Below are 26407 nucleotides of genomic sequence, written 5' to 3' on the forward strand. Positions count from 1 at the left end.
TAATCCGAAGTTGCATGGTTCAAGCCCCAGAAGCAACATTTACATGCGTTGAATATATATTCTTTGCAATATTGTGCTGTTTAGCTAGCCATGTATACATCTCTAAAACTTTCGGGGAAAAAATTTGTTTTCTTAATTCATTTTGCAGTCTTATTCAAATATCGGTTGTAAAATATTTGCGCTGCATCACAGTGTACCATAACGGAAAGAAAATAAAAAGTAGTGAAGTAGCTGTGAGGTAAAGCACTTCCCTCATGATCCGTTGACTTGTGGTTCGATTCTCTGAAGCGATAAGAAATGTTTATTGGGTCCAGTGATTGATACTGGGTCTTAGAATATTGCTGAAATTTTTTTGACAAAATTATTCTACAATCTAACGGTTTTCATATTTATTTTTCAAAGATGGCTTACACTACTGAGGATCTGGAAAATGCGGTTGCAACTTACATTACCGGTAGTGGCTCTTATAGAAGCATCGCCAGCATGTTTGGCATTCCAAAATCTACCCTCAGGGAAAAGGTATTTGTAATTTAGGTTTTCAACAGTTATTAAGAGAGCCACTCATTTAGCGGCTTTCGCTTTTTTATTTTAGACTTTTTTCTCATGTGTAAAAAATGGAATTTTCAATTCCGAAAAGCCACAATTGCCATTTTAATTCCTTGCTTTTCTTTCCCTGCATAATTTTCTGTTTAAATTCAGTATGTTTTTAGTTTTATTTAATAAACTTTGATCAGTTGTTTTGATTTTAGTGAGAAGAAAGGAAACCATTTCTTGATTGTAGGGCTCGGCCCTGATTTCCCGAGAACCAGCTTACTACCGGAACATACTGGCGCTAAGCAACAAAAAAACTTAAAAAGGGAAATGTACTGGCGCGACACACATTAAATTTCCTTTTTTAAGTTTTTTTTAATGAAAAAATATTGTAACGGAAAAAATTTCAAATGAAACAATTTTTTTGCGTTTAATCGATCAAGCGCAGTATTGGACCTAAGCGACAAAACGCAAAAAATTTGTTTCAAATGGAATTTTTTTCTATTTCAATATTTTTTCATGAAATTCACCAAATAGATAGCCCTTTTAAATACCTATTGATTGCCGTAAAATTTATGTAAATCCGCTGAAAACTCTTAGAACGTAATTAATTATTTTATTTTAAGACATTTGAGCGGGGGGGGGGCCAAAAACAGACTTTTTTGGGTACGTTGTTTGGTTACTAATATACACCAAAATAAACATAAAATTTATTTTTGATATTCTTTATTATCTCAAGCACGTTTTGATATGATATTTTACTTCGATTTTTATAGTTTAAGAACCGCAAATTACAATAAAACCATCCCAAATACACAGAAATACCCCGTTTCCTGGCCGTTACTGTAGAGTGTAGACGGCTATGCGCAAATGCTTTATAGAGGTTTTTCCATTTGGTTCGTGTAAGTAGAGGGAAAAGTCGGTGCGGCTAGTCGACTAGTGCGCACCATGGCGGGGGATAGCCGAAACTTGCTGCAGACTTTGCTTGATCCAACATATAGACACAGTTGTGTCTCTTGGTTCTCTTGGTTGGGAGACACAGTTGTGTCTATATGTTGGATCAAGCAAAGTCTGCAGCAAGTTTCAGCTATCCCCCGCCATGGTGCGCACTAGTCGACTAGCCGCACGACTTTTTCCCTCTACTTACACGAACCAAATGGAAAAACCTCTATATCGACTGCAGTTAGCGTTGCAAATTTTTGTTTTCAAATATTTTATGCGCTAAAACTAAAATAAGCCCAATTTGAAGCCAAATCATGGGAAAAATTCGGAAAAAGTCAGAAATAGCCAAAAAGCCAATCGTCCAATTTTCAACCAAAAAAAGGCCAAAACGGCTCCAGAAAGCCACTTGTGGCAACACTGTGCCCTGCCTAAAAAGCCGAAAGCTCCCGTCCTTCAAGCAGCAAGTTTCAAACAAGCTGTCATCTAGCGGTAAAAATCGACATTATATTTTGAAACCTGACCTCAGTTGCTTCCAGCCAGAGTCGGGCATCGCTCACTGAAACACGAGCGCGCTCTGAGCTTTCCGCTCAGTGCCTGAAAGTGAGCGGATTTTCGCTCTAGCTCGCAAAAAAAAAAAGAGCGCGCTCGCGCTCGTTTTCCGCTCTCGCTCTTCACACAAAAAAATCTCTGTCAAAAACTTGTACTTTCTCCTCTTACTCCTCTTAAAAGCGATCACAGTAGGTTATAGGTATTACAATTTCCTAATTCCTACACTTAAAAAAGTTAAAAGAGTTCAACTTGCTAGCTATTAGCTAGTTTTTGATGGGCAAAGTTGCCAGTTTCGAAAAGATATTCCATTTTGTTTCAAAAACACAAGTTTGTCAAAATTACTGTCCGATAAATTTGAACGTTTTGGAACAAAAATGAGTCCCGCAGTGCTGAAAAGACGATTTTGGGTGTCGTCTGTACAGTTGCGTACTTTTTCACAAAAAAAAATTGTGTTCATAGATAGCGCACTAAGTTTGGACCAAATGTTTTTATTGCTGACTGATAGATGGCGTTCGCGTTCGAGCGAGTCGCTCAGCAGGTCTTCGCTCAAGCTCAAGCTCACGTTTTTTTAAATTGAGCGGCTCGCGCTCGTCGCTCAGTGAAAATCGCGAGCGCGCTCCTTTTTCGCTCAAGCTCAGAGCGCGCTCCGCCCGACTCTGCTTCCAGCTAATCAACCATGTGAATTTTTCTAACTGATAAACGCAAAGTCTTTGATTTCGCATCTAGTTCAGTCTTACCATTCAAAAGACAAATGATACAAAGCTGAACATACATAGTACATAGTACCTTGACAAGTCATCAAATTGGGTTCTTGCTCTGAAATGCTGCTTTCTGGAACCTCAGCTGCTTACTCTTTCCAACACTTAAGGCAAAACAGACAGATGAACGTGTGGCAACTAAAATGAAACGATAGCATTACTTTTCTAAATGGCGGTCTAGGGCTAGAATGTTTACGAAGTATATCAATTGTAAGATTCGAAACCTTGATAAACTTATCTTTGGCTTCACCAAAAGGCAAAAAAGTATAACAAATTAGCAAAATCGGTTAAAACATTGGAACTGCTAAATTCACATTGGCCGCTGCAATTGAGAACTTCACATAAATTGAAGACAGAAAAATGGTATGTGGCTGCTAGCTTCAGTCCGCAGCTATTTTAACAATTCGCTGAAACGGCATAGTTTCGAGAACTTTGTTGAACTTCAGTACTTCGTAATAGTGTAGCCGATTATTTTTAATCTGTGTTGCGCGGACTGCTGCAACCATGTTATGACTACTAAAGCCTAACGTATCCCAACCGCTCGATTGGCACAAGATATTGTTTGTCTAACGGATTCAGAGTACTAATTAGTAAAAATCATACTTGAAAATTTATAAACACATACTTCCTATGACTGAAATGGTTGCGATACCTCATACTTTAACTCACGCGTTCTATTTTGGAAATAAAAGTTTGATAGATTACCGACAAAATCAATCGCAAAGGGAAACGACGTATTTACCAATAAGTTGGCTCGGGTGAACTTTGGCTTATGCCTGCAAAGCAAACAGCGTTTAATAAGTAATAATATTGATTAACCTTACGATAACAAGATGGCTTTAAAATATTTTCTTGATTTGAAGGTAAGCGGTTTTGAAGTTCGGATGAAAATGGATACGAGTTGCCATAATTCTATCATCAACAAACTCATATGGCAACAGATGGGCGAGCCGGAATTAACGCACAGTTCGAGATTAAGAAAATCAGCCCTTGGATCAGTACCCATCAAAGGGGAATTCAACGCAAAGATAACGCTCGCTGAGGAGGAATATGTCTTGCCGATTCAAGTAGCCGACAACGAAACTGCGCGAAGTCTGCTGGGACGGAGGTGGATTCCAACTCTGTTAAATATTAACTGGAACACATTTTTCAACAATCGAACCATCACAAGGCTTTCCCAGATCTGCCGTCGAACCCAGCTCAAGTTGCGTGCCGATGCGATGAGGTATAGATCTAATCTCCTCTACATCAATTTGGTAATCGAAAAAACGGAAATGAAAATGTTGTTGGATACAGGAGCAACGGCTTCGATAATCGGGAAGCTGCATTGGGAAGCTCTAGGAAAACCTGATCTTCATCCCTCATACATGCTAATAACGCAGTTTCTCTCCTTGGTGAATATTACGCCAAAGTCAAGTACGGCAATAAAAAAAATCCAACTTCCGCTGTTAGTAGCGACCAGCGAAAAGATCCCGTCGATCCTAGGTGCAAATTGGTTTGAAGCCCTACCTTTGGATTTCAACACTATCTTTGCGGGCATGACTTTCGCCAAAGAAATCAAAGAAGAAACTGTTACTCAGCCGGAAGAAAAGACCGTCGACCCAATTGAAACTGTGGGATCGTCAGCAACACCGGCAGCGAAGAAAATCCGGCGTGTGCACTTGAAGGGTTAGCATGATCGCTCATGAAAGACTACCCACTCTTTGATCTACATTTTCGTTTCGGAGGCTACGTTTTTGTGGATAATACTTTAGATCAACAGTCGTCTACGATGCGACGGCTGACTGCCAGCCTAATCGGGATTGTCTCTCTGAGAGACATGGACGAGAGACTCTCTCGTCGATGTTTATCGTCCAGGTTCTACACGTCCGAAAAAAAAAAGTTAAACAATTTGGCATAAAAAGAAATCGTTTAATTAAATGAAATGGCTCGTAAAAAAAAAAAAAAAAAAGGTTTCCTTCCACTTCATGAGCACTTGTTATCCCGCTGCTGTTGATTATTGATTTATTTCACTTTGATTCTACATTGACGCAGTCCATACTGTGGATTCAGATATTTTTTTTTCTTTTTCTTTATAGTTTGCGCTATTTATCTTTTTTTTTTTCTTGGCAAACATCTGCTTCCGCCATCTTTTTTTTTTTCTGAACATGAGCGGCTTTCTACCCCTGCTCGAAATCTTTAAGCAACTGTTTTTTTTTCCTTCTGCAATTGAAAAGAAAAAAAAAATTAAATAACGTGAATGTGGTAGGAGCATATTTAAGGACATGTAAATTTGTGGGGGGGATGGTGACTAACCAAAGCAGCGCTATTATGCTCGAAAGATTATATCGTGATTGAACTGCACTTTGCGCGTAATCTATCGTCACATTTTCCCGACAGATAAGCTGATCCTTCTTTACGGTTAGAACGGTAAAATGTGAGCTTTTAACAGAAGGGCAAAACAATTTACGACAACATTCTTCACGTATAGAAACAAAAAAGAAAGCAGCGTGTCAATGTTCAACAAAATCGCTCAATTATTCAGCGGTTAGGCAATTCAAAAATGCTCTTCCTTATCTCCCTCCCCCTCCTACCGCAATGTCAAGTATCGCGCAACACAAATTTCGACGAAAACTTGACACGTTAAACAGATCCCAAATGCAAAAATCCTTTACTGCTCTATATTCCGATAGAGTATAGTACTATATAACAATATTTGATTCATTAATACGTGCGCATCTACACACACAACAAAAGGTTAAATACGACCGGATAAATGTTGCCGATCGCCGAATAAAAAAGAAAGAAAAAAAGCGACCAGTCTGTTACATATAGCTTAACTTCCGGCTGATTCTCGGGGTCCGGTCCAGAACTATTCACAAAAAAAAAAAAAAGAGGAAGAAAACGGCCGCAAATGATTGAGGCATCAACGTTCGCATCGTTAAACACGTATGAAGAAGAAAGGAGCAGAAGTTTATTTAAAAGGCAACATGACGCTCGACACAAGCGAGCACAATCCAATATATATCCGATAGAATTTAATTCCTGGGATGTCGTCGTTTTCAGTGGAGATGTCCAGACCAATGTAATAGGGCAAGATGGCCACCACGTCGATGATGGACATGACCGATCGCATAAACTTGCATCGGTCCGGAGCGGCGAATAATCTGTTGACAATTTTTTTAAGAAAAAAAAAAGGAAACATGTTAATCCTTTGATTATATAGACAGCAAGGGGGAGGAGCAAAAATGTGTAATGTGATTAAAGAAAAAAAATTTTTTTCGTACCTGTACGCAACTGTGTATACCGTCCATTATTGCATACTGTTGGTTAGTTAGTTAATGCTAAAGGAGATCATTTGTGGACGACGCCGGGACAGGGTAGGGAGTAGTGGTGGAGGAGGATGGGTCGTGCGAACAAGAGCCGCTGTCTCGTGTAACACAGACGATAACAACGATAGACGGGGGAGATGGTTAAGGGGATTAGATAATATGCTTACACACTCTCTTGTTCCAACTATGAGCTGATTTACTATGGATGGGCTAGCATTGTATGTATAGTGGCATCGTCATAATGGCAACATCTTGTCCTGCAACCCACCTTGAAATGCAAACTTTGGTCTTTATGTCATCAAATGGACTTAATTCTTTTCGTTCGATTGTTTAAGAATAAATGGAAGAGACATGTAATCATCTTTGTTGATTGTGGATTATATCGATCGTCCGAATATTATTCGATAATAAATCGAGTATAAAAGCCTGCAACAACAGCGGCCTATAACCAAGTTTTGCTGCAGCTCCCGTCGTCATGGCAACTGATCTTTTATACACGATCAAATTGCTGGCCGTCCTCGCAGGTGACGTTGCCTCGATCGCACGTTCACGTTCAACAATTCATTCCATTTCGCCCGGTCCCGTTTATTTGCGAGTCATCGAAATGGCCAGTACTCAGTGCCGTACGAAAGGCGCTCGATATAAAAAAAAAAACAAAAACAAAAACAAAAACAAAAAATGCAATGTAAATAATTCGAGTGAAGAATGACCTTTCGTTGTATAAGCGAGACACTGGCCTATAAGGTCCCGTCTGCAGAGGCCCATTGTTATTGGATTGCCAATTAGCCCTACCTACGGATAATTTGCCAAACTGGTCTGCAGGGATCAATCATGTGCTGCCCCAAAAGGTTAAAACGTCGAAAGAAATAGCTTGCGCTAATTATTCCATTAAGTTCTTGACGGTTTGTTAAAAGGTACGCGGAACAGTCCGTACATGCACACTGCGATGGCTTACTGGTTGTGATGGTCAAGTCATGCCTAGCATGTCCTGCCAAATTTTTATTTTTATTATTTTTCTAACTCAAACATATTTAATACGAACTATTAAGCATAAACCTTTTTTAATGATTTTTTTATTCATTTACGGATATTTAAGGTAAAAATATTCGCTCCTCTCGACCCAAAATCCGATGTTTTTTTCTCCGAAACCAAGCCGAACGGTATTTCGTATTCGGTGCAGTGCAAACCGGCCCGATGGGGTTAGGTAAGGTACGAAGTCGAACGGATTTCTTCGGCGCGAACCGGGACAACAGAAGAGCGGTGTAGCCGAAATCCGAAAATATGCGGATTTTTATCGGGCCGGGTCGCACCGGTGGTGCAACCGGCCCATTGACAGCCTTACAGTCCAGGTTGAACTGACCATATGTCGAGGAAGGATTTATTATAATTTTGAATAGCATAGCACAGATCCCGCATAGAACTTACAATTTTCGCTGTTCGAAATTTAACATGAATTTCACGTTGGCTAAAAATTATATTTTCTTACTCACTTAACTCCCCTATGTAGACTAACAATTGTTTCTCAATATAGTTCGATGAAACTACTTTTACACTCACAAGGTACCTGCATACGAAAGCATAGACGAGAGTTGAATTGTATTGCAGTCAGAGATATTAGATAAAGATTGATTGCACGTGGAATCAAAGTCGAGAGTTGAATTATATTACGAGGAGAGATATATCTAGATAAAGGTAAAAACTCGTTGCTCTTTTCCACAAAAACATGGAAACGGATACTGTCCACCTAGCAACTATATGCCTCATAACGTCAAGAAAATGATCAAATGATGCAGTACCGATTCTAGACCAAATAGATGATTGAACGCGACTTATCTTTCTGACAGCATAGAGAGAAAAGAATAAACAAAAAACAAGTTTCAAGTTTACCATTATATAAAAAAACGATATCATTCTAGATTGAAAGATCTTATCAATCAGTGTAGCATTATAGCTTATAATGCGTGATGGGTAGCAGGTGGTCTTGTTTGTAATCTTGAATTATATTTGCTCAGTCGACATAAGGCCTTGTCGTGTATTTTCCGGATGATGAAAGAAGATTTTTCAATTTTTACATGGTCTCATTTGTTATTGATAACAATAGATATGATGGGGAAATATTTTTCGGGAAGGATCGATATAAAGGTCGCTTGCATCCATTATTAAGAGCCCAGTAACAACCCGATTGACTTGGAAGTAACTTTGTCTACTTGTCCTTTTCGTGGCTTGAAGTGACAACCAATCCAATTACTTAAACCTTCAATTATTTGTTATAGTCTTTGAATTACATTAAAAGATGCGAGCCACTCTAATCTGTTGGCTTCTTTTGGCTAGTCTACTAGCGAACGTTGGAGCAAGATCGCCCGTCTTACCAAAATTCGATGTTGACATCATAACCTCTTTAGATAGCGAAGACGCTAAAGTTGATCCAAAGTTGGTTCGCACTTTGCTTGATAACAATTTCGAAAGCGGAACTTTGAGCCCTTGGTACGATGAATCACCTGGTTACGTCAACTGGCGGGTTGAAAATCTCGCATCACCTTCGGAGGCGAATTCCACGGCACCCAAACCGGCTACCGGCTCTCAATATGTGAGAGCGACGCGTAATGCAGACTTGGCGTCCGGCCTTGCAATCCTTCGTAGCCCAACTTTTACTGCTAGTCCTGGTAAAGTCGATTTAATTGTATTGAAGATTAATAATTTTAATTCAAAAACTGAGTTCTTTCTTATTTCCTTTTCAAAACCCTGGGGCAGGTGATCGAGTTTCTTTCGATTTCTGGATCCGCTCTAAACGCCCAGAGGGGAATAATCTTGAGGTAATTGTCACGTTTTAGAATCAGAAGATCAGTATTTTAGAAAAAGAAGATTTTTTTTCCCCCTCTAACCTTCGGTTAATTATTTTTCTATTATTGTGTTTAAATTTGTATTACGATTGACATGCAAATGATATAATTTTTTTAAAAACTGTACATGACGGGCCGTAGCTGGTCTGGGTGGTAGATCGCACCGAACAACAACTGGTCAGCCTGTCGCAGTTTTCAACCTTGTCCAATTATGAATGGCGAACACAATCCGCTGTTATACCAGTAGATGTTCCTACCGAAGGCGTGGTATGGTATTAACTCATCTTTGCTAAAATTTATGAAAGAATGTACAGATTTTCTCCTTTTGAACCAGTTGGTATTTTATGGCTACTGTGGAAGCAATTACGAAGATGCTGTTGCCATTGATAATATTTTCGTCGAGTCTTCAACTTACACCACCCAAGCACCTGCTTCAGGTAAAAAACTTGATCAATCAATACGACGACTATTTTGCTGTGTTAGTGTGTAAGAAACCTAGTTCAGTCTTTAGTTAACTCTAAAAAAATGTGAAAATACTTGAGTAGGCTATATCCTATATACGGTTTACGTTATTTAGACTGCATAGTTTTGTCCGCGTCGTTCGGAACGTTCACATCTCCGAATTATCCTTCAAGTTATCCTGAAAACGCCAATGTATGCTGGTTGATTACTGGTGCTTACAGTATTACGCTGCAATTTAATAATTTTGAAACTGAAACTGGAAAAGACACTCTGAAAGTACGTAAATGTGTAGCTTAATTTCTGGTTGCCAAATGTGGAAGTGATTTGCTGACAATGTTGCCTTTATATTTACAGATTTATTTGGGACCAACAATATCCTCAGAGCTTTTCGCCGACTTGAGTGGCTCATATATACCAAATCAAATAACCAAGTACACTGAATCAATGTTGCTTGTGTTTACAAGTGATTCAGCAAACAGTTATGCAGGATTCAGTATCACCTACCAAATAGTAAGTAAAATGGAGGAAGGCTAACGAGAATTATTGGTTTCAAACGTAAAACTTTGGTGAATCCAGTCTGACTAGGGCCTAATATCCTCATATAGGCGACAACGTAGCAATAGATATTTAAATTGTATGCTTAGTTCCAAATGCTTATTTAAGCCCGTTTAAGTATTCGAAAGTAAGCGCGCTTTAGGAATACGGAAATAAGCGTCTATGTAGCATTTATTTTTCAAGCAATAGTCAGTTTTCATTCTAAGAGCCTTAATTATGTCAGTTATTGGTGAGATATTAAATGAAATACCACAGCAAGGATCAATGTAAGCTAAGCAAAGAAGTACAACATACAAATTAAAGTAGGCCTAGTTGATGTATAAAGTATACGAGAATCCCAAGGCATTCTCCTCTTTTATTTAACACGTACGTCTTGTGGGCATTAAATAAAAATCTGATGTTTACTGATCTGATTTTATAGGTCTAAAAATAGTTTTACGCTACAATAAACTATTATAACTTTGGTTTTTGTTGTGGTAGGTTCGACAATCAACAACGTCCCCTTCTACAACTTCTTCTCCTCCTACAACAGATCCTCCTACCACAACTCCTTATACAACTCCTTATACAATTTCCAGTACCAAAGCTCCGACATACGCTCCAATTATATGCGGTAGGCCTATATTTTTGAGTTATGATACAATATTGAACACGATCGTCAATAAATCAAGAAGCCGTTCTTGTCTCCCCTAAATGAAATGGAGGAAGCACTTAGTGCTTTTTCTAAGTACCCATTTCTGTGTTTCCTTATGGGAAACTTATTTGTTTATTTTCTAACAATTATTAATTTAAATTTTGAATCCACTTCAACACTGACCTACTTGACAGAAACTACAACGGAATTCCAAACTACAACGGGGTTCCCAACTACAACGGAATTCCAAACTTCAACGGGTACGACGAGTATAATACCTTGCCCGCGTTATTTAATACCCATTTCTCTTTTTCCATATGGGCAACTTTAGATGTCTAATTTCCAATCAATATTTATATTCACTTGGGACTTTTGACATAATGACAGTTGATTTCTACACATTTTTTTTTGAATCCCGATTTGCAGAACACTCCAGTTGTGGCGGTTTAATTAGCGGGTACAGTGGCATCATCAATTCACCAAACTATCCATACGAATACGAAAACAATCTTGATTGCCGCTATTTAATTCAAGTGCCCTGTGGCTATCGAGTGCGATTGTACTTCAATTCTTTTAACACAGAATCGGGTTACGATTTCGTTAATGTAAGATAACACAAATTTTATTACTATCTATATAGAAAGATTGGCAACTCGACGACGAGTAGCATTATACTATATATAGAATTTTGTCATATCCCCTATGGTGACTCGTATATTCAATTGTACGAGGTTCCAAAATTTCTCCTTGATTTTCACAAAATTTTTAGAATAGTTGCCAACCATCCCAGTTTACTTCATGCAATACAACATCTTTATCTTTTAAATACGCCAACTATTAGGTTCATGACGGACCATCCACCAGCAACTACCTTATTCTAAGGGCATCTGGCACCACTCGACCTTCTACCGTATATTCGAGCTCAAATGAAATTCTGTTGCGATTCACGACGGACAGCTCCGGGACCAGATCAGGTTGGCAAGCAACATTTGAATACTACTACTAACAAACCTGACAATATTGTAACCGAAGCAAGAGTGAACAATACACAAGGATAGTTATTAGTTAAACGGATAGTTGTTTAAATCTAGAAAAAAAAAACGTGTTGAACACGGTATCAATGACTCTGTTGCCTCAGGATGCAATGCTTATTCAGTGACGATAAGGGATCGAAGGCTTCTTCAGTCAAATTCTGCTATATATATCTCTTCGAACATTAGAACGACGGGGCTTCTCGGCCTGGAAATTCTGGTGACGCAAGTACGCGTTTAAGGAAAATTGTCTGACTTCATTGTCGGTTTGTCGCATTCGTTGCTCGAATAGTTTGTTTTTTCTTAGCCATATCTAATGGCACACTAGTTTTTCGCTGCAAAGTACGTTTTTGTACGGTGTTTAGTAAACAGTTTCTTTCGTCGCCCAATTGAAGTATTTGCACTGAACCTATAAAATGTTTTAACTTGGGCAGAAACTGAAACGAAATCTTTAATGGAATTCTTTTAACACTTTTAGACAAGGTGCTGGGTTAGGCTTCATTCATTGTCATTAATTCTTCATCAATGTTTCAATGTGTTTTCGAATTAGCTGAAAAATAGGACCGGACAAAATAAAATAGGACCCCACGAAAAAGGATTGGAAAATAGGACCGCACCAAAAAGCACCTTACAAAAAAAAAAAAAAATCAAAGCTGTCCTATTTCTCCGTCAAAATGGGCCTATTTGTTATAAGTTACCATTTATTTCAAAGTTTCATTATAAACTTGAACTTATTTCAGTAGGCTAAATGATTCGACCTACTTTCACTGGTATAAAGTGGCAAGAACCGTCACTTTCTTTATACTCTACCGTAGATCAAACAACGATAACGAAATACTCACTTCACTCTCTTATTCATATTAGGAATATGTTGGTAGACTAATATCCGATTTTTTTCATTAACGTATTCTCCATACTCTTAGCCATTTTTATACAGACAAGCAGATGTTTCGCCATCTGACAGAGTAACTTACATCAGATCTCGAACATCATCAGCCGGCCTTAAAATAAATCGAACAACTTGATACCAGCATCTTTTCCGTTTAGTAGTCTACACAAAAAGCGGGGTGGAATCCCGCCAATAGACAAAATTTTGTATTCGGTGGTTCGCTGTATAGATTGGCAAGTGTTTGAAAGTAATCGCCGGTTATATTTTTAGATGACGAAGAAGATTTTGCGTTCTGTCTGAAATCTGCTAAAAAAATGCGGTGTTTGCTGGCTGAACGAGGGACGTGTTCTGATGCAAGACGGTGATGTAATCGGTCGGGAATGGGACATGAGCCTGTAGGAAAGGATCGACTCCCCTACTCCTTGCTGTCGCTGAATGTCTCATTAAGCAGTCTTCTTTTTCGGTTTCTTTGAAGGTTTTTTCCCCTTTAAATGATTTTTCCATTCCTCCTTCGTCTGAAAACATAGCAATAACATAAAGCATTTTGTAAGATTCTTTTTAATAGTATATCTGTTTGATATGAGTTCATACCATGTCAGCGTATTTGTTCTCTGCTAGCGTGTAGGAATGTTTGCCTTCCTTAAACTCCTCATTGTGTTTGTCAATGTTGGCGATGTTCTTCTCCCAAATTTCTCGTCTTTTCAATTCTTCAGCATCACTAGCATACGTCTTACGAAATTTTACCTGAAACGAATTAGCATTCAGTTCCACACCTAAGAAGTATATATTAAGAGAGGCAAGTGGAAGGGATGCTTACCTTAAAACGTTCCCAACGCTCGTCTACATCAGGATTTGGTTTGAATTCGGAGGAAGCGATAGCAGTACCCACTACCACTATTAAAAGAAAAACGTAACAACACCTCATTTTGATGAGGGCCAAAATAAGCGACGGCGAAATTCTACTAAACCCAACTACCACAATTCCAACGCAATAAAATAAAATACAAAGTGTCGTACAAGCTAAAGCATGCAATGATAAAAACGAATTTTTGGGTCGATAGGATCCTGGGCCGCTTACTCAGGTGCGCTAACAGGTGTTCAAATAAACTAGCTCATTTAACACCCTCCCACCAATCGTCCCCACATTGCTGTAAACTACATGATAGAATGGACGCATGTGTTTGTTTGGTGGTTTTCATGGCTTGGAACTCGTGCTTTTCTAGAACACAACAGGTCTATTAAATTGTGTCTAAGTTTCGTAGATACTAACTACATCAACGAAATATTACATTACCCGTTGGATTAAGAAACCGAAATTCTATTTAGAAATTAACAAAAAAGAAAAACGAAATTCAACAGAAATACATGATGAATGCGTTCCACGCAGAGCAATAAGGAAATGCCTAAAATGGCAGTAATCACTAAGACTAGGTCTACCTACTCAGGTTCTAAACAAAACCAACTTCATCACAGAGTTATTTGCGAGCTTGCTTGCGTCAACGAAGTCTCTTTTTCTTTTTCTACTTGAAATATTTTCCAAATGGCTTGCTGCTCACTGTCTTCGAGATATTCTTCAGGACGATTCTGAAGCAAAGAATCGTGTGCTTGGTACCCACCAACCCACTCTTTCAGTCGAACTGCGACTCCAGCCAACAGGTTGTCGTCAAGAAGAGAAGAGTCATCACGCTCTTGTATTGAAGCCGGTAACGAAAACTGGCCATCGGCATTAAATGTATAGAGGTCAGTCAAATCGTTTGAGCCGAAGTAACGATCGATTTGTTCCTCGTCAACAATACGCCTTGATAGTGAGAGTTTGGCTACCTGTGCAAGGGGAACAAAAAACGTCAGCAAGCAGTGCGACGAAAAGAATATTTATTTGTTTTGCTAACCTGGCGATAATAGATTTTTTCTTCCATGGTTCCCTGAGCTACGAAGCGATAAATGTAACACGGCTTCTTTTGTCCTAACCTGCATTTAAAAATTTAATTACGGATGTTATTAGTCAAGACAAATTTCATACCGGTAAACCCGGAAGACACTTTGAAGATCATGTGACGGGTTCCATGAAGCATCAAAAATTATGACGCGGTTGGCTCCCACCAAATTTATGCCTATACCGCCAGCTCTAGTTGAGATTATAAACAGACGCGAACGGGGATTTTGGGGGTCATTGAACGCTCGGCACCATTTAAGACGCTGTTCGGAAGACGTGGAGCCATCCAGTCGAAAGTAATCAGTATTGATATTCCACGTGCCGCCAACAACCTTCTAAAAAGATAAATAATAAACGCAAACATCGTGATTGGCAAATTATGACACTTGCCCCATTGGTTTCGTTAGTGCTTCTGATTTGATTTTTGAAATCTTCAATTGCAAGAAACTCTTCTATCAGATCTAGGCTTGTGAGCGACTGGCTGAAGACCAATAATTTATCACCAATCAGCTCGCACTCCCGAAGAATATCCATCAGCAGAACAAATTTTCCACTGTGTTCTATGTTGTTAATTTCGTTTTCTGAGATTAAATCTGACCACCAAGGACTGCTGGACGACGTTAAAGCTTGGTCAACCGGATCTTGCATACACACGTCCTCGCCTTTTTTCAGTGTTTTTGTTTTCGAAGCATTGGTCAAAAAAAGAATTTTTTAATAAGAAAAGAGGAAAATCAAGGTGTTTACCGAAAATTTGTTCCTCGGTCCTCATGAGGTAATCATCGTCATCGTCGTTTTTGGCATTTTTTTTCGCCTTTCCTTCACCACTACTGGAAATTTTTGAAACAGCATGTCGAGTTGAGTTCCTTGAATCCGGACGATTACATGCCAAAAGCAAAGCCTTTGGATGAGTCCAAACTCGGGCAAGCTGCTGAAAGTCGCTGAACAATCCAGCACTTTCACCTTGATTTCCGGAGGGTTGGATACTCCCTCCTTTAGTGTGATTTTCCAAATAATAAAGGTAAAGGCGGATTTGGAGCTCCGACATCCTTATGGATACAACATATTCATATTTGGGTGGTAAAAAGGGTGCAAGGACGTTGCTGTCAAAACGCTGAACAATATCTAGCAACAATGAAATTTTATAATGCCAATGAATTAATAAATTTCCACCAACAAATTTGGAAAACAGTTTTTAAAAAATTAGCTTACTTTCAAGCATCTTATGAAGAATAAGAGCTCGCCGTTTCATGACACGAACATCTTCCGGGGTGGAGTCGACCGCCTGTCCTTTTTCCAACGGCTTTACAAAACGTTTTCCGAATTCTGCTTTCGTACCCAGTTGTCCAGGCTTAACAAACTGAACCATTGTATAGAATTCGAACAGACTATTTTGAAGAGGTGTGCCAGTTAGCATAATTCGGCGTCGAGTGCAAATCTGATTCATGGCTTTGTAAATTTCAGAATCTTCGTTTTTCAATAAATGTCCTTCATCTGCAACCAGAAAACACGGATGGCAGTTGAACGAAGAGTAACACAATAGAATAAATATTTAGAAAATACCACAAATAAGTACATCCGGACCCGGATCAACTAAGGCTTGCCGAAATACCTCGTCCTGCTCAGTAAGCTTCTTTTTCTCTTTGGTAAGTGTTCGAAACATTTCATACCCCAAAATCAATACTCCTCCGATATTCAGCCATTTTTTAATTTTTGTTTCTCTCGTTTTACTCGTTTTACTGCTAGCTAATTCGCAAACGTTCAGAGTTGTGAATGTGTCACCAGGAAGCCAGATCCTGAACTCGTTTTCCCAGTTTAAGACCGTGCTAAGTGGACACACCACCATTACACGATTTACCTACGTGAAAATTTAAAAAGAAAGAGTTTATAGAAAAGAAAATATTTTAAATACTATATTATTGATCATAATACAACTATGCTTGTTACCTGACATATAGCATTAGTAAGTACAGTATGGGTCAAAGTTACAACTTGCAAGCTTTTGCCTAAACCCATGCAATGTGCAAGCACACATCCAGCACTTGTGCTGGTTCTGAAACATGCATTCCACATAAACTTTACACCTTCTACTTGGTGAAATTTCAGTTTTTCTGACAACTTCTGATTCACCACCACCTGGTCTTCATTGTGAATTTGACTGTCTCTCTTCAAAATCAGTTGATTACTCTGGAACAGATAAAATTTAAAAATAATAAGTGATACTAGGATTGAAGCTACTTCATTGATTATGATTAAAAATTCAACCTCCAGCTGTGATTCTGGACTTTTGGAATCAGCTGAGCTAGATTGTGGTATCAGTAGTTGACTTTTTAGCAGTCGGGTTGATAAATTATTATTTTGTAAATCCTCAAATCTGTCAACTGCACTGAGTGCATTCAGAACAGGGTCTAGGGTAGCCTAAATAATAAAGAAATTTTATGTCTGTGATTTTATTGATAGCAGATATTATACTCACTTGATTTTGTAGTTTGGATGCATGCTTTCCCTTTTCCATTGCCACCCCTTGCCCAAACAGACTTCCTTCCATCTAAATAAATAGAAAAAAAATATAACAAAAATATTACATAATAAGAACAAAATGTAGTCACCTGAACGAGTACTGGTTTTTGATATTGTGCAACTGGTCTGTTGCCATGGTTTACTGGCCGTCTCTGATGGGGCTGCCTCAAATTATTCATTCCATTTTTAGTCCCCCTTCCATGACCTCCCCTCCTAGGAATTCCCTTGTACGGTTGAATTGGTTTCCTTTCCTTCAATGATGGGGAATCAGATGTTTTCTTAGAACGAGTTGGTGGGATGGTTGGAACAAATTTTTTCTTCGCAACTGGGCTACCATTGATAACTGGTTTATGCAATATAGTATTTCTAACTTCTTTTACAGGGGAAAGCTTTCTCTGGAATTAAATTTTTTTTAACTGTGTAAAGGGTTACAAATATTGTGTAATAAATATCACCTTCGATGGCTGCTGATGTCCACTGCCTGTTGCAATATCAGAACCTGTAACAAACGAATTCATTTTTTGGATTATTTGGTATTATATATAAAGCTTCAAAAAGTCTAAACGATATGCACGCGACTGATCACTGCGCTACCACCGATTATAACTGATATTTCTGACACACTCTTTTAAGCATATTTCTCTACGGAGAAACATGCTTTTATGATTCACACAGAAATCGGTAGTCATTGGGGTAAAAGGAAGGGGTTCAAACCGGGTTAATACAGACATAGGAAAGGTTACCTAAGGCATAAGTCAACAAGTCATTGATGTTTAAGTACAGAGGGGTAGCCCTCTGGGCAACAAGTCATTCCTAAAGGCAGTCTTAAAAGTTAAGGTTAAGCCTTAAGCGGTCGGTATGGAAACATCTAAAGGTGACAGCTAAACAGTGGATTTCTCAAAGCTCAACGATGAAGTTTATTATGAAGTAACGATTAGAAAACTCTCGATGCTTTTAAAGTTTTAATATGCAAGAGAGGTCAATATTTAAGCAGGTCTTTGAATATGAGATTATACAGCTAATGTCGCTTAATGTAGATCTTGGTGGAAATCGTGAAAAATCGGGAAACCATCAGTGTAGAATCCCTGCAGAGTTCACCGGTAGCCGGGGAAATAGGGACTGCATCCAATACAAAACCCAGAGAAATCTGAGTTATAGGAGTTCGTAATTCAACAAAATGATCCATTCGCACCCACCATGAATCCTTGTCGAATTCCATTATTTTTTATTGTGAAAAAACGTTTAAGAAAAGAAAAAGATGTTATGAATTGTTGGAGAGATGGAAGCCAAAACACGTAGTACTTTTACATGAAATAAAAAAAGAAGTGTATTGTACATATAGAATTGTTTTAAAAGATATGCTGTATAAATAGCACTGTATGTCTAAAACTATTAGTGTCCCTAAACTAAAATTTTTGTAAAAACAACAAGCCAATAGCTATGTCTATTATCTAAATAGTTTAAAATCTTTTCTTTTTATAAGTCAAGAGTTAAATTTTTTGCAATTTTTTATTTCAATTACCGCGTGTTCCAATTGGCGTTACGCTCTTCGAATAAAGGAACAAGATGATTTGAGGTTGCAAACAAATACCCTTCATAGAGTTAGGCGTACTGGGTACTCGGAAAAGCTAGCAAAGTACAAGCGACGAGTACAAGCTGTATGATATGACCGCATTGTCGTGCAAATGTAGACCGCCTTATGAAAGGATATTAATTTATCAAAAGAAAATTATGAACGTGTTAAACAAATGTGACAAGAAATGTCTAAGAATAAAATATTTATTTTTCATAATATTGATAAGAACATTAACTAGTATTTGAAAACAACCGTAATTAGAATCGCTGAAATCGCTGTACAATACGATTTCCTCAACAATATGCTCTGACACATACAGAGGAAAATTAATCTCATCCGATAAAATAAATAATTAAAAAAAAAACGTACAATTCAAAAGCACTTTGGAACGAAAAAATAATTGAAAAAAAGAAAAAGCGACCGGCACTTTTTCACAAATTCGGGCGTTAGTTTTTCATAGAATAAACGACGCGATAACGTCGCAATATAATTAGTTTTGACAAAAGCGAGGCACTTTATATAAATCGTACGTCTGTCAGTAAAGAAATTGAAAAGAGCTCCTGTACGGTTGCGGTCCATTAAAATTGTCAGTTTTCACTCATCGTTTTTCTCTTCTTCCATATTTATTCGTGAGCGAGCTAACGCCTCTGGTATGGGACGAGGCAGTTCTTCCACCCAGTCATCTTCAGGCTCTAAGAGAGGCATGGGTCCTGATCCATTTCCTTTAGATGGCGATCCGTCTTCGGTCTCGTATTCATCCGTGTGTTGGTATGTGAGGCTGCCGGCCTTGATTGAATTCGCGGGGACTTCGTCTTCCGGTAAAACGTTGGCGTGGAAAGAGGTCGCTTTGGCTTCAGTTTCTTTCCAGGCTCTCAAATCCATCTGGAGAATGATTCCCCCGCGACAAGACACTCGAGGGTTTCTGTTAATGCACATCCATAAAAATGGTAAAATTCGGAGATGTCCACTACTACCCTTTGAAAAGCAAAGAATAAATATTGATATATCCATACGTATTGGAATCTGGCTGGAGCATGACCCAAGGTTGGACAGTTTCAGCGTCGTCCAAATTGTCGCAAATAATTCTGGCCAAAGTGGAACGTCGAAGTTCACGGAGTTGGCTCTCTGTGAAGGCGTTGGGTACGTCCCCGTTCTCGTACCAAAACCGATCCCCTGTTCAGTCGCAAAACATTTTTGGTTGAACACCACTGTTTGCATGCCACTCCATAATCAGATATTTGATGTACCTTGACGTAGATTGGAAAACTGCTGTGCTATAATGCAGGCGAAAGTGGGGCCGACCATGCCGCCGATAACGGGTTTCTCAGCCATAGCGCCAGGAAAGAGGTCGATATCTTCGAGGCTTTTGTAAGCGATGCGAAGTCGACCGACAGTGTCATCATCCATGATGGAGAGAAGTTGGCCCCAGTTGTGAATCGGAGACAAACCACAGGCTTCTCGCCACACGACGTATGGCGGGATTCCGTGGTCGCGTGCTCGTTGAATGTTGAGCGCCATCAGATCCATCCCGAACGGCTTTTCTACAAGATCACATCATCCATTTTATTTTAAGATTTTTTTTTCTCTTCTTTTTGTGTGTACGTGTTTCGTTTTCTGTTCTTTAATGCTACTTACTGCTGGTTTGGAACAGGTGGTTGGTCAACTCGTCGACAATATACTCGTCTCTCCTCATCGCAGGCTGTGAACACATGCCTAGCAAAATACGGTCTACTGCTCCTATGTTGTGAATGGGTGTCGGATCCATCAGCTCCTTTCTCAGAGGAGTTCCTTTTTGTTTAGGAAGAAAATAATTTAACGTTAATAAAACAAAATAATTCATCGTGTGATGATTTCAGTCCTCATTTCTATGTTTGGGCCCTATTGTTGCGCACTCACTGTACGGTAATAGCTGATGGAAACGATTACAGCGGTTCAGGTTCTTCGGAATGAGTGAATGTCCGAAACGGAAGGCGGCTGTCCCGAAAGAGTTGGCAGCCATGGCATTGATGCTGCTATTGTAGCCGTAATAGAATCCGCGGCGCTTGAGCCGCAAATCGAAAACTTCAATAACCCGTTCGCCTGTTGTCGGAACATGAATTGGACAATTAAAATGATTTCACATGAACGTTAATGTCAGCGTTAAATCTTGAATTTTTCCTACCAAGAACGACAGGCAGGAATTCATTGTATGTGATGTGTTGCATCTGGGCCCCCACAATCTTGCGAGCCTCTGTACGATGAAAGAAACAAAAGAGTTCAGATCAAAGGACAATTTTTCAATTAAATATTCTTTTGTTTTACTACCGTGAAAGAGACGTTCATCATTCCAATGCGGATTCAAATCGGCCAATTTCCTTACGAGGCGGTTATGTTCGCGCATCCAGGCTGTGTGCATCGAGGACAAGCCTGTTCAAATATATACCATGGATTTCAAGTGAGTTATTTTATTTTATTTGTTTTTTGTTGTTGTTGCGGTGATTACAGGTTGTTCTTACTACGAATAACCATACTTATACCATGTGAATAAGTTAAAAACCTTCAGCTCAAAACCTAACCGCATGACTAATGTGCGCAATATCTGTCGAGTTTTATTATTGGCAACTCGAGCATGTCGGACAAAATGTTACCTGGTTGTTCGTTGGTTCGGCTGTCACCTCCTTTAAAGCAATGCATGTTAGCCGAATGAGATCGGCATTCGTCATCAAATGGGCTCTCCAGAATCGGCAGCAAAGCCTTGCGGAACATCATTTCGCGGCACTTCATCATACCTATTCGTTCAATAGTTATATCAGCTGTTCAGATCGCGAAATAGAATTTCATAAATGAACAACGATTACCAACAGGAATTATTATTATTATAGATTTTTTTTTTTTTTTTTTTACTTTAACTTGAAAAAAGTCTTGCCATTCAACAAGATATAGGAAGCAGGAAAATGGATGTCTAATATAACTGCTTTCGAGAATAATCTTACGAGACTATTTAAAACGACTTGTTAGCATTCAGTACCTTTACTATAAAGCCGAAGAGAGCTGAGTAGCTTATCCGTGCTGCCGTACACATTCGATGCATCAAGGTATGAAGTGATCTGATTGATTTGTTCGCGAGGGCCGAGCAGGCATCCCTCTGATGGAGACGGACTGGAGCGGACAAAATTTAGGCAAGTCACGTTGTATTTGCCGTAGAACGCGTCATCTGATGGTACTTCAATAGGCATACAATCCGGATGCTGAACCATGTCATAAATACGGTTATTGAGTAAATCAATGAATATTTCGGAATAAAAAATCTGTTAAAAATTGATGTGTGACGCACCCTGTTTTCTTTCAGTACTTGGTCCTGTCCGTCCTTGTTGCAACACTGTGGAATGCTGCCGTTGAAGCCTCTTGTCTGTGCGGAAGCTGAAACATTAACAAAATAACTAGTTGAAAAAGAATACTATCCAATTAGTGTAGGAAGTCTCTAAAATTACATGTAATGTCGTGATCAAGGAATTGGCCCCACTGCATCACCATAGTCGTGAACTGCGTGGTGGTTATGTTGCGATGGCGATGGACCAGAGCACTGACTGTGCGGGCACTTGGCAATGGGCCTCCTTGCACGGACCGACGGAAAGCCTCCACCGAGTCGCCGTATTCGGCCGGTAAGAAGCGCTGGAACGGCCGGAAAGAGGCACCCCATTCCGGGTGGTTCATGTTGTTACAAGTGCCGTCGCCCGTTCGGTACAGAGCGCTGAATGGCGGGCACTTGATAGTTTCAGCTCTTAAAGGGCATTCGGCGTAGAAATCGGTGTTCCGCAAAGATATCCGACCTTCCTCACCGAAACGGTTCCTTTGATTGATTGTAAATCTGTGGCAAACGCACCATTTCAATTAGCAATTGATGCGGGAATGGTGTATAGGGTAAAGTCTGATGTTCATTTACTTATCACGGAGTAAAGCGTAAGCTTTAAGAGTCGCAAAACCGTATCGGGAAAATTGTTTGGTGATGGCGTCTTGATAATTAAAGGCAGCAACGCCGGCCGCCGGATCATCTTTCTTGATAATATGCCCTATAGCAGAAATTTGCATTCGATTGTTGAGATTCGTTTTGACAAGAACATCTCACATTCTCGGAATACCTTCTTTGTAAAGACGAGGCTCTAGGTCGTTTATCAGGTAATCGGATGCATTGAGACCGGCGCCGAAAATGTGTTCAATCAGCTGAATCTGTTCGGGACTGAGTCCGTCTGGGTCGCGCTCGCTTTTCTGGTGTTCGCGTATCAAGTTGAGCATAATGGTTAACGGTGGTTGATGCTTCGATGATGAAGCAGCGAGTCGTTGGGCAAGTGGGGGGTCCAGTTCCTGGTGGTTGGAAGCGTCAGCAAGCGTCCAGCAGCCGATAAGCGGCCACAAGCCAACAAGACCAACCACCAAACGTAGCCAGGTCGACAGCGGGAAAGAAGGAATGCAGTGCGACGTCGTCCTAGTATCGTTCAATTGGCCAGCGAAAGAAAAAAAAAGTGACAAAAAATTAGGTATTTGGCAGTGTTCATCAATATCCATCAACAGTAACCGCTCCCGATACAAACACAATTTTTTTTAGCCAGAAAGGGAAATAGAGCGGACGTGCTGTCGCGCTAGAACAACCCAATGAGGCCAGTAGTAGATTTTTGTTTTCTTTTTTTTTTTTTTTTTTTTTTTTTTTTTTTTTTTTTTTTTTCGTCTTCCGTGTTCTTCTTCGAACGAGAAAGGAGACAATGGAGACCGTAAATTGACAAATCTTTGGACTGTGAAGTAGGACGCACGGAAATGGGCTCTGCGTGATCCAACAGTCAAAAGTAGCAACAAACCAACGAAGAGAAAATTACCGTCCTGGCATTGGTACACCGATAAAATCATATTAAAATATTGCGGCTGGCATGGAAGGTTGGGATAGATCTCTGATCCCGGGTTTTCCCATCACTGCCATTCTACGTTCCAATTAGACTTTCTATACATGATAACCAGCAGTATGGTTATAGATATAACAAGACCGAGATGCATACAGTATACCTAGCTATGCTGCTGTGCTACATCATGCAGAAGGAATAAAAAGAACCCAGATAAGCCACAGCAACTGAAGGCGGATGTGGGTTAATTTGGCACAACTAAAATGCGGCTGTCATACAAAGGACGACAATCTTTCTATTGGCTGGCAGAAGCTTGTGCCAACCAGACATATGCATTCAGTTAAGTCGTAGTACATAGCCTTTGCAGTGTATGCACTGCTGGCTGCACTGTGCATACAAAAAAGTTGAACGAGAGAAGAAAAGGAAGAGAGACGCATCTCGTGCAGTCACACAAAGAAAACCGAAAACAGTCCAAGTCGACAAACTTAACCTACTTTCTCTTTAATTCCTCAGGTCGCCCTACTCCCTCTTTCCTATTTTTATTGACTTATTTGTCGCTCTTTACATTGCGATCGTATTCATCAATCGTATATATTCATATAGTCATGAAAAATTGGCAACTCGACTTATTTTCCATTGGATGTAACCAAAAAGCTAAGGACTAACCAAGTGAAATTTGTTGTTGTCAAGGCCGGAAATACGAACCGGTCTTGGTGTCAAACGGGATAGCTCCAATCCAAAGTAATTAATCAAGTCGGACAGATGGCAGAATGGAAGATAAGTCTTCTTCCGTGAAAAGCAATTGGGGTGGAAATTGGGAACAGGAGAAGAGATGGTGTTACCCAGTACGAAATGATTTTCCTTCACTCGCCTGAGGTATTCAAATGATTACCGTGACCGTACACGTGCCTTAGAATAACCCAAACCCAAAGTAAAATGCATCCTGTAAACAGGTTCAATGAATAATAGCTACCCAGTCGCTACTCATTTTTTTTTGGGGGGGGGTGGCTCTGGAGTTAAAACAAGTTGGGAAACCGATGCACACATAACACAAACCCATACAAATAGAAACAAGAAAAAAAAAGGGGGGAAAAACAAAAGAAGAAGAGCATCGTGAATTATGCTGATTACCTTTCGGAAGACGTGCCTATTTTTTGCGACATTTCTCGGCGTTTACTGATTGAATAGCAGCTACTGAACCAAACAGGATTTTAGCCGTGACCTTATGGGGACGATACAAAAATAAATGTATAAACATTTTAAAATAGCGAATAGAGTTCGAATAAACGTATTTTATGGTTCGTGGAAATAGATGAAATTTGGTTGGTAGCAGGATAGATTTACCTGTACTCGACCGACGTCCGGATAGCCAGAAGACGAGCAGCAAGAATGATTGTAACTGGTGAACTGTTGCTTCTGTTGGTAGTTGTTGTTGACGCTTCCGTTGTTGTTATTATTGTTGGCGGTGCTACTGCTGCTACTGCCAGTTCCTGTGCCAGATCCGATCCCAAACTGAGAGGCACCAAGTCCCCGTTCGCCGCTCATATTTCCTTCTGGTTCCGTCTACGGGTCGGGATTCGAATACGATTTCGTCACACCTCTGTTAGAGGAAGACGTGGCAAAAGTAGGCGGTGGAGGAGGAACGTGAAGAACGATAGAAAGGAGAGAGAGGGAGAGAGTTGTAGCCTCAACGGGTGGAATGGGGTGGAACGAGGGTGGAACGGGGTTGGAAGCAAAGAGGGGGATGATTGCTGGGAACCACGGAGATGGAGCGTCGTGGTAAAAGAAAACCAACGGGAGGGAGAAGGTCTAAATTGGTATGATACTAAAAACGAAGGAGGGTGGAGAGAGTCACGAAAACGACGTCAGCGGCGCCCGGCGTCGAAGTAGCCACTAATAGGTAAAGGCAAGGGAGAGACGCGCACCAACGAGCTCGATCTTCTCGGCAGCGGCGATAGCAAATGATAGTGTTTTCTCTTCTATCTCAACGTTACTGCGGCCGTCTTCCAGGTGTTCTAATAACCTCGTTTCTTGTAGAATAACGATTTGAAAATGATCCCTCCTTTCCTGGTTTCTCTTCGGCTGCTGTTGATACCTTGGCTTTTGTGCTCGGCTTTGTCTTCTTTACATTTGGCTCTCTTGTGTAACTTTCAGCTGGTTGATTGCGACCGCGAGCAGGACAGCGGAGAGCTACTGGCTGGGCGAAACTAGCACGGCTGACTGGTAGCTAGGCACTACCGATCACTAGCTTTTAGCAGTAAGAGAGCTTGTAACAACAGAACAGCAAGCAGGTTAACAGAGAAAAAGAGAGAAAGAGAGAGAGAGAGATACACAGACAGACAAGAGGCTGTTGTGCCAGCTAGTGATGTGTGTTTGTGTGCTGGATCCATCCAGTCCAGCTGCCTCGCCCCCTCCAATCTGTTTTGGTTTTGTGTGTGTCTATGTTTTTTGTTTTGTTTTGTTTTTTTCTCCTCTTTTTTCACCAAAGCATATAAATTTATCAAGAAATAACTCTAAAAAAGAAGGGAAGGAAGGCGAGTCAAAGAGTGGCAAGCACTGCTGAGATAAGGGTTAAAGGGAGTGTCCATGATGTGGCCAGGTATAGAGTATGTGGTGCTAAGCGCAGACTGTGTGGTTACTGGCCCTTATTCAAGGCGACCTGACCCACCAGCCAACCACCATCAACCAAACCGTTCAATCTCTTTCTCTCTCTCTATCTCTCTCTCTTTTTCTTTTTCCCTTTATTTCTCTCCTTCCCTTCACTATCTCTATAACAGGTTTCAACCTGTCCCCTAGGCTTTTTTATGCACAACGTGCTATCTACGGGACCGGACAAGTTCTCGTCATCATCATCATCATCAGCACGTACCATCGGCAAACTCCAGTGGTCAACCGTACCCTATAGAAAATAAAACACATACATACATGCAAGCACACACACACACACCTGATGATTATATCTCGGCTCGATTTGCGTTTGAATCTCAGATGAAAACGATCGTCAATGGAAA

General features: G+C 40.0%; 3 protein-coding genes and 1 long non-coding RNA gene across 6 annotated transcripts; 1 reads left to right on the forward strand and 3 right to left on the reverse strand.

The window, feature by feature from the left end:
- Positions 1-5711: 5711 nt before the first annotated feature.
- LOC123477026 lies at positions 5712-7078 on the reverse strand. The gene is made up of 2 exons (XR_006652178.1): positions 6047-7078; positions 5712-5926 (listed from the first exon to the last, which is right to left on the reverse strand). It is a non-coding gene; the product is annotated as an uncharacterized LOC123477026 (long non-coding RNA).
- Positions 7079-8245: 1167 nt separating this feature from the next.
- LOC123477029 (deleted in malignant brain tumors 1 protein-like) lies at positions 8246-11652 on the forward strand. The gene is made up of 10 exons (XM_045180200.1): positions 8246-8754; positions 8843-8904; positions 9073-9198; positions 9266-9368; positions 9509-9669; positions 9748-9903; positions 10429-10561; positions 10777-10842; positions 11009-11187; positions 11424-11652. The coding sequence occupies exons 1-10, from the start codon at positions 8385-8387 to the stop codon at positions 11586-11588; spliced, it is 1521 nt and encodes a 506-aa protein (XP_045036135.1). The 5' UTR covers positions 8246-8384; the 3' UTR covers positions 11589-11652.
- Positions 11653-12638: 986 nt separating this feature from the next.
- LOC116935195 (transcriptional regulator ATRX homolog) lies at positions 12639-17806 on the reverse strand. 3 transcript variants are annotated; one of them, XM_045180212.1, is made up of 15 exons: positions 17696-17806; positions 17408-17451; positions 17042-17347; positions 16909-16980; positions 16698-16850; positions 16380-16619; positions 15996-16290; positions 15645-15926; positions 15180-15557; positions 14826-15097; positions 14523-14770; positions 14392-14470; positions 13320-14323; positions 13094-13246; positions 12639-13017 (listed from the first exon to the last, which is right to left on the reverse strand). In XM_045180212.1, exons 3-13 carry the CDS (start codon positions 17129-17131, stop codon positions 13970-13972), a joined length of 2463 nt encoding a protein of 820 aa, XP_045036147.1. In that variant the 5' UTR covers positions 17132-17347; positions 17408-17451; positions 17696-17806; the 3' UTR covers positions 12639-13017; positions 13094-13246; positions 13320-13969. The 3 variants fall into 3 exon arrangements, with proteins under 3 accessions (XP_045036147.1, XP_045036146.1, XP_032798437.2); XM_045180211.1 differs by lacking the exon at positions 17696-17806 and having other exon boundaries at positions 14523-14767; positions 17408-17660; XM_032942546.2 differs by lacking the exon at positions 17696-17806 and having other exon boundaries at positions 17408-17659.
- A 909-nt stretch (positions 17807-18715) lies between these two features.
- Positions 18716-25725, reverse strand: LOC116935189 (chorion peroxidase). The gene is made up of 15 exons (XM_032942540.2): positions 24741-25725; positions 24528-24618; positions 22647-22990; positions 22451-22577; positions 21999-22375; positions 21842-21927; positions 21536-21755; positions 21156-21296; positions 20833-20934; positions 20690-20758; positions 20425-20607; positions 20164-20316; positions 19776-20069; positions 19542-19701; positions 18716-19450 (listed from the first exon to the last, which is right to left on the reverse strand). The coding sequence occupies exons 2-15, from the start codon at positions 24557-24559 to the stop codon at positions 19123-19125; spliced, it is 2616 nt and encodes an 871-aa protein (XP_032798431.2). The 5' UTR covers positions 24560-24618; positions 24741-25725; the 3' UTR covers positions 18716-19122.
- Positions 25726-26407: the final 682 nt, after the last annotated feature.

Source organism: Daphnia magna, linkage group LG1, assembly GCF_020631705.1.
Source record: "Daphnia magna isolate NIES linkage group LG1, ASM2063170v1.1, whole genome shotgun sequence".
In the NCBI taxonomy this organism is placed as follows: domain Eukaryota; kingdom Metazoa; phylum Arthropoda; class Branchiopoda; order Diplostraca; family Daphniidae; genus Daphnia; species Daphnia magna.

What these genes read in the sequence shown, in the direction of transcription:
- LOC123477029 (XM_045180200.1), top strand. Translation starts at nt 8,385, where the DNA reads ATGCGAGCCACTCTAATCTGTTGGCTTCTTTTGGCTAGTCTACTAGCG. An exon ending in CAGAGGGGAATAATCTTGAG is followed by an intron (nt 8,905 to 9,072) that starts GTAATTGTCACG and finishes GACGGGCCGTAG; the next exon opens with CTGGTCTGGGTGGTAGATCG. An exon ending in CGGGTTACGATTTCGTTAAT is followed by an intron (nt 11,188 to 11,423) that starts GTAAGATAACAC and finishes GCCAACTATTAG; the next exon opens with GTTCATGACGGACCATCCAC.
- LOC116935195 (XM_032942546.2), bottom strand. Translation starts at nt 17,470, where the DNA reads ATGAATTCGTTTGTTACAGGTTCTGATATTGCAACAGGCAGTGGACAT. An exon ending in AGTGTCTTCCGGGTTTACCG is followed by an intron (nt 14,471 to 14,522) that starts GTATGAAATTTG and finishes TTTTAAATGCAG; the next exon opens with GTTAGGACAAAAGAAGCCGT. An exon ending in AAAAAATCTATTATCGCCAG is followed by an intron (nt 14,324 to 14,391) that starts GTTAGCAAAACA and finishes CCCCTTGCACAG; the next exon opens with GTAGCCAAACTCTCACTATC.
- LOC116935189 (XM_032942540.2), bottom strand. Translation starts at nt 24,559, where the DNA reads ATGTCGCAAAAAATAGGCACGTCTTCCGAAAG. An exon ending in GTTTTCCAATCTACGTCAAG is followed by an intron (nt 19,702 to 19,775) that starts GTACATCAAATA and finishes GCGACTGAACAG; the next exon opens with GGGATCGGTTTTGGTACGAG. An exon ending in CTCCAGCCAGATTCCAATAC is followed by an intron (nt 19,451 to 19,541) that starts GTATGGATATAT and finishes GTGCATTAACAG; the next exon opens with AAACCCTCGAGTGTCTTGTC.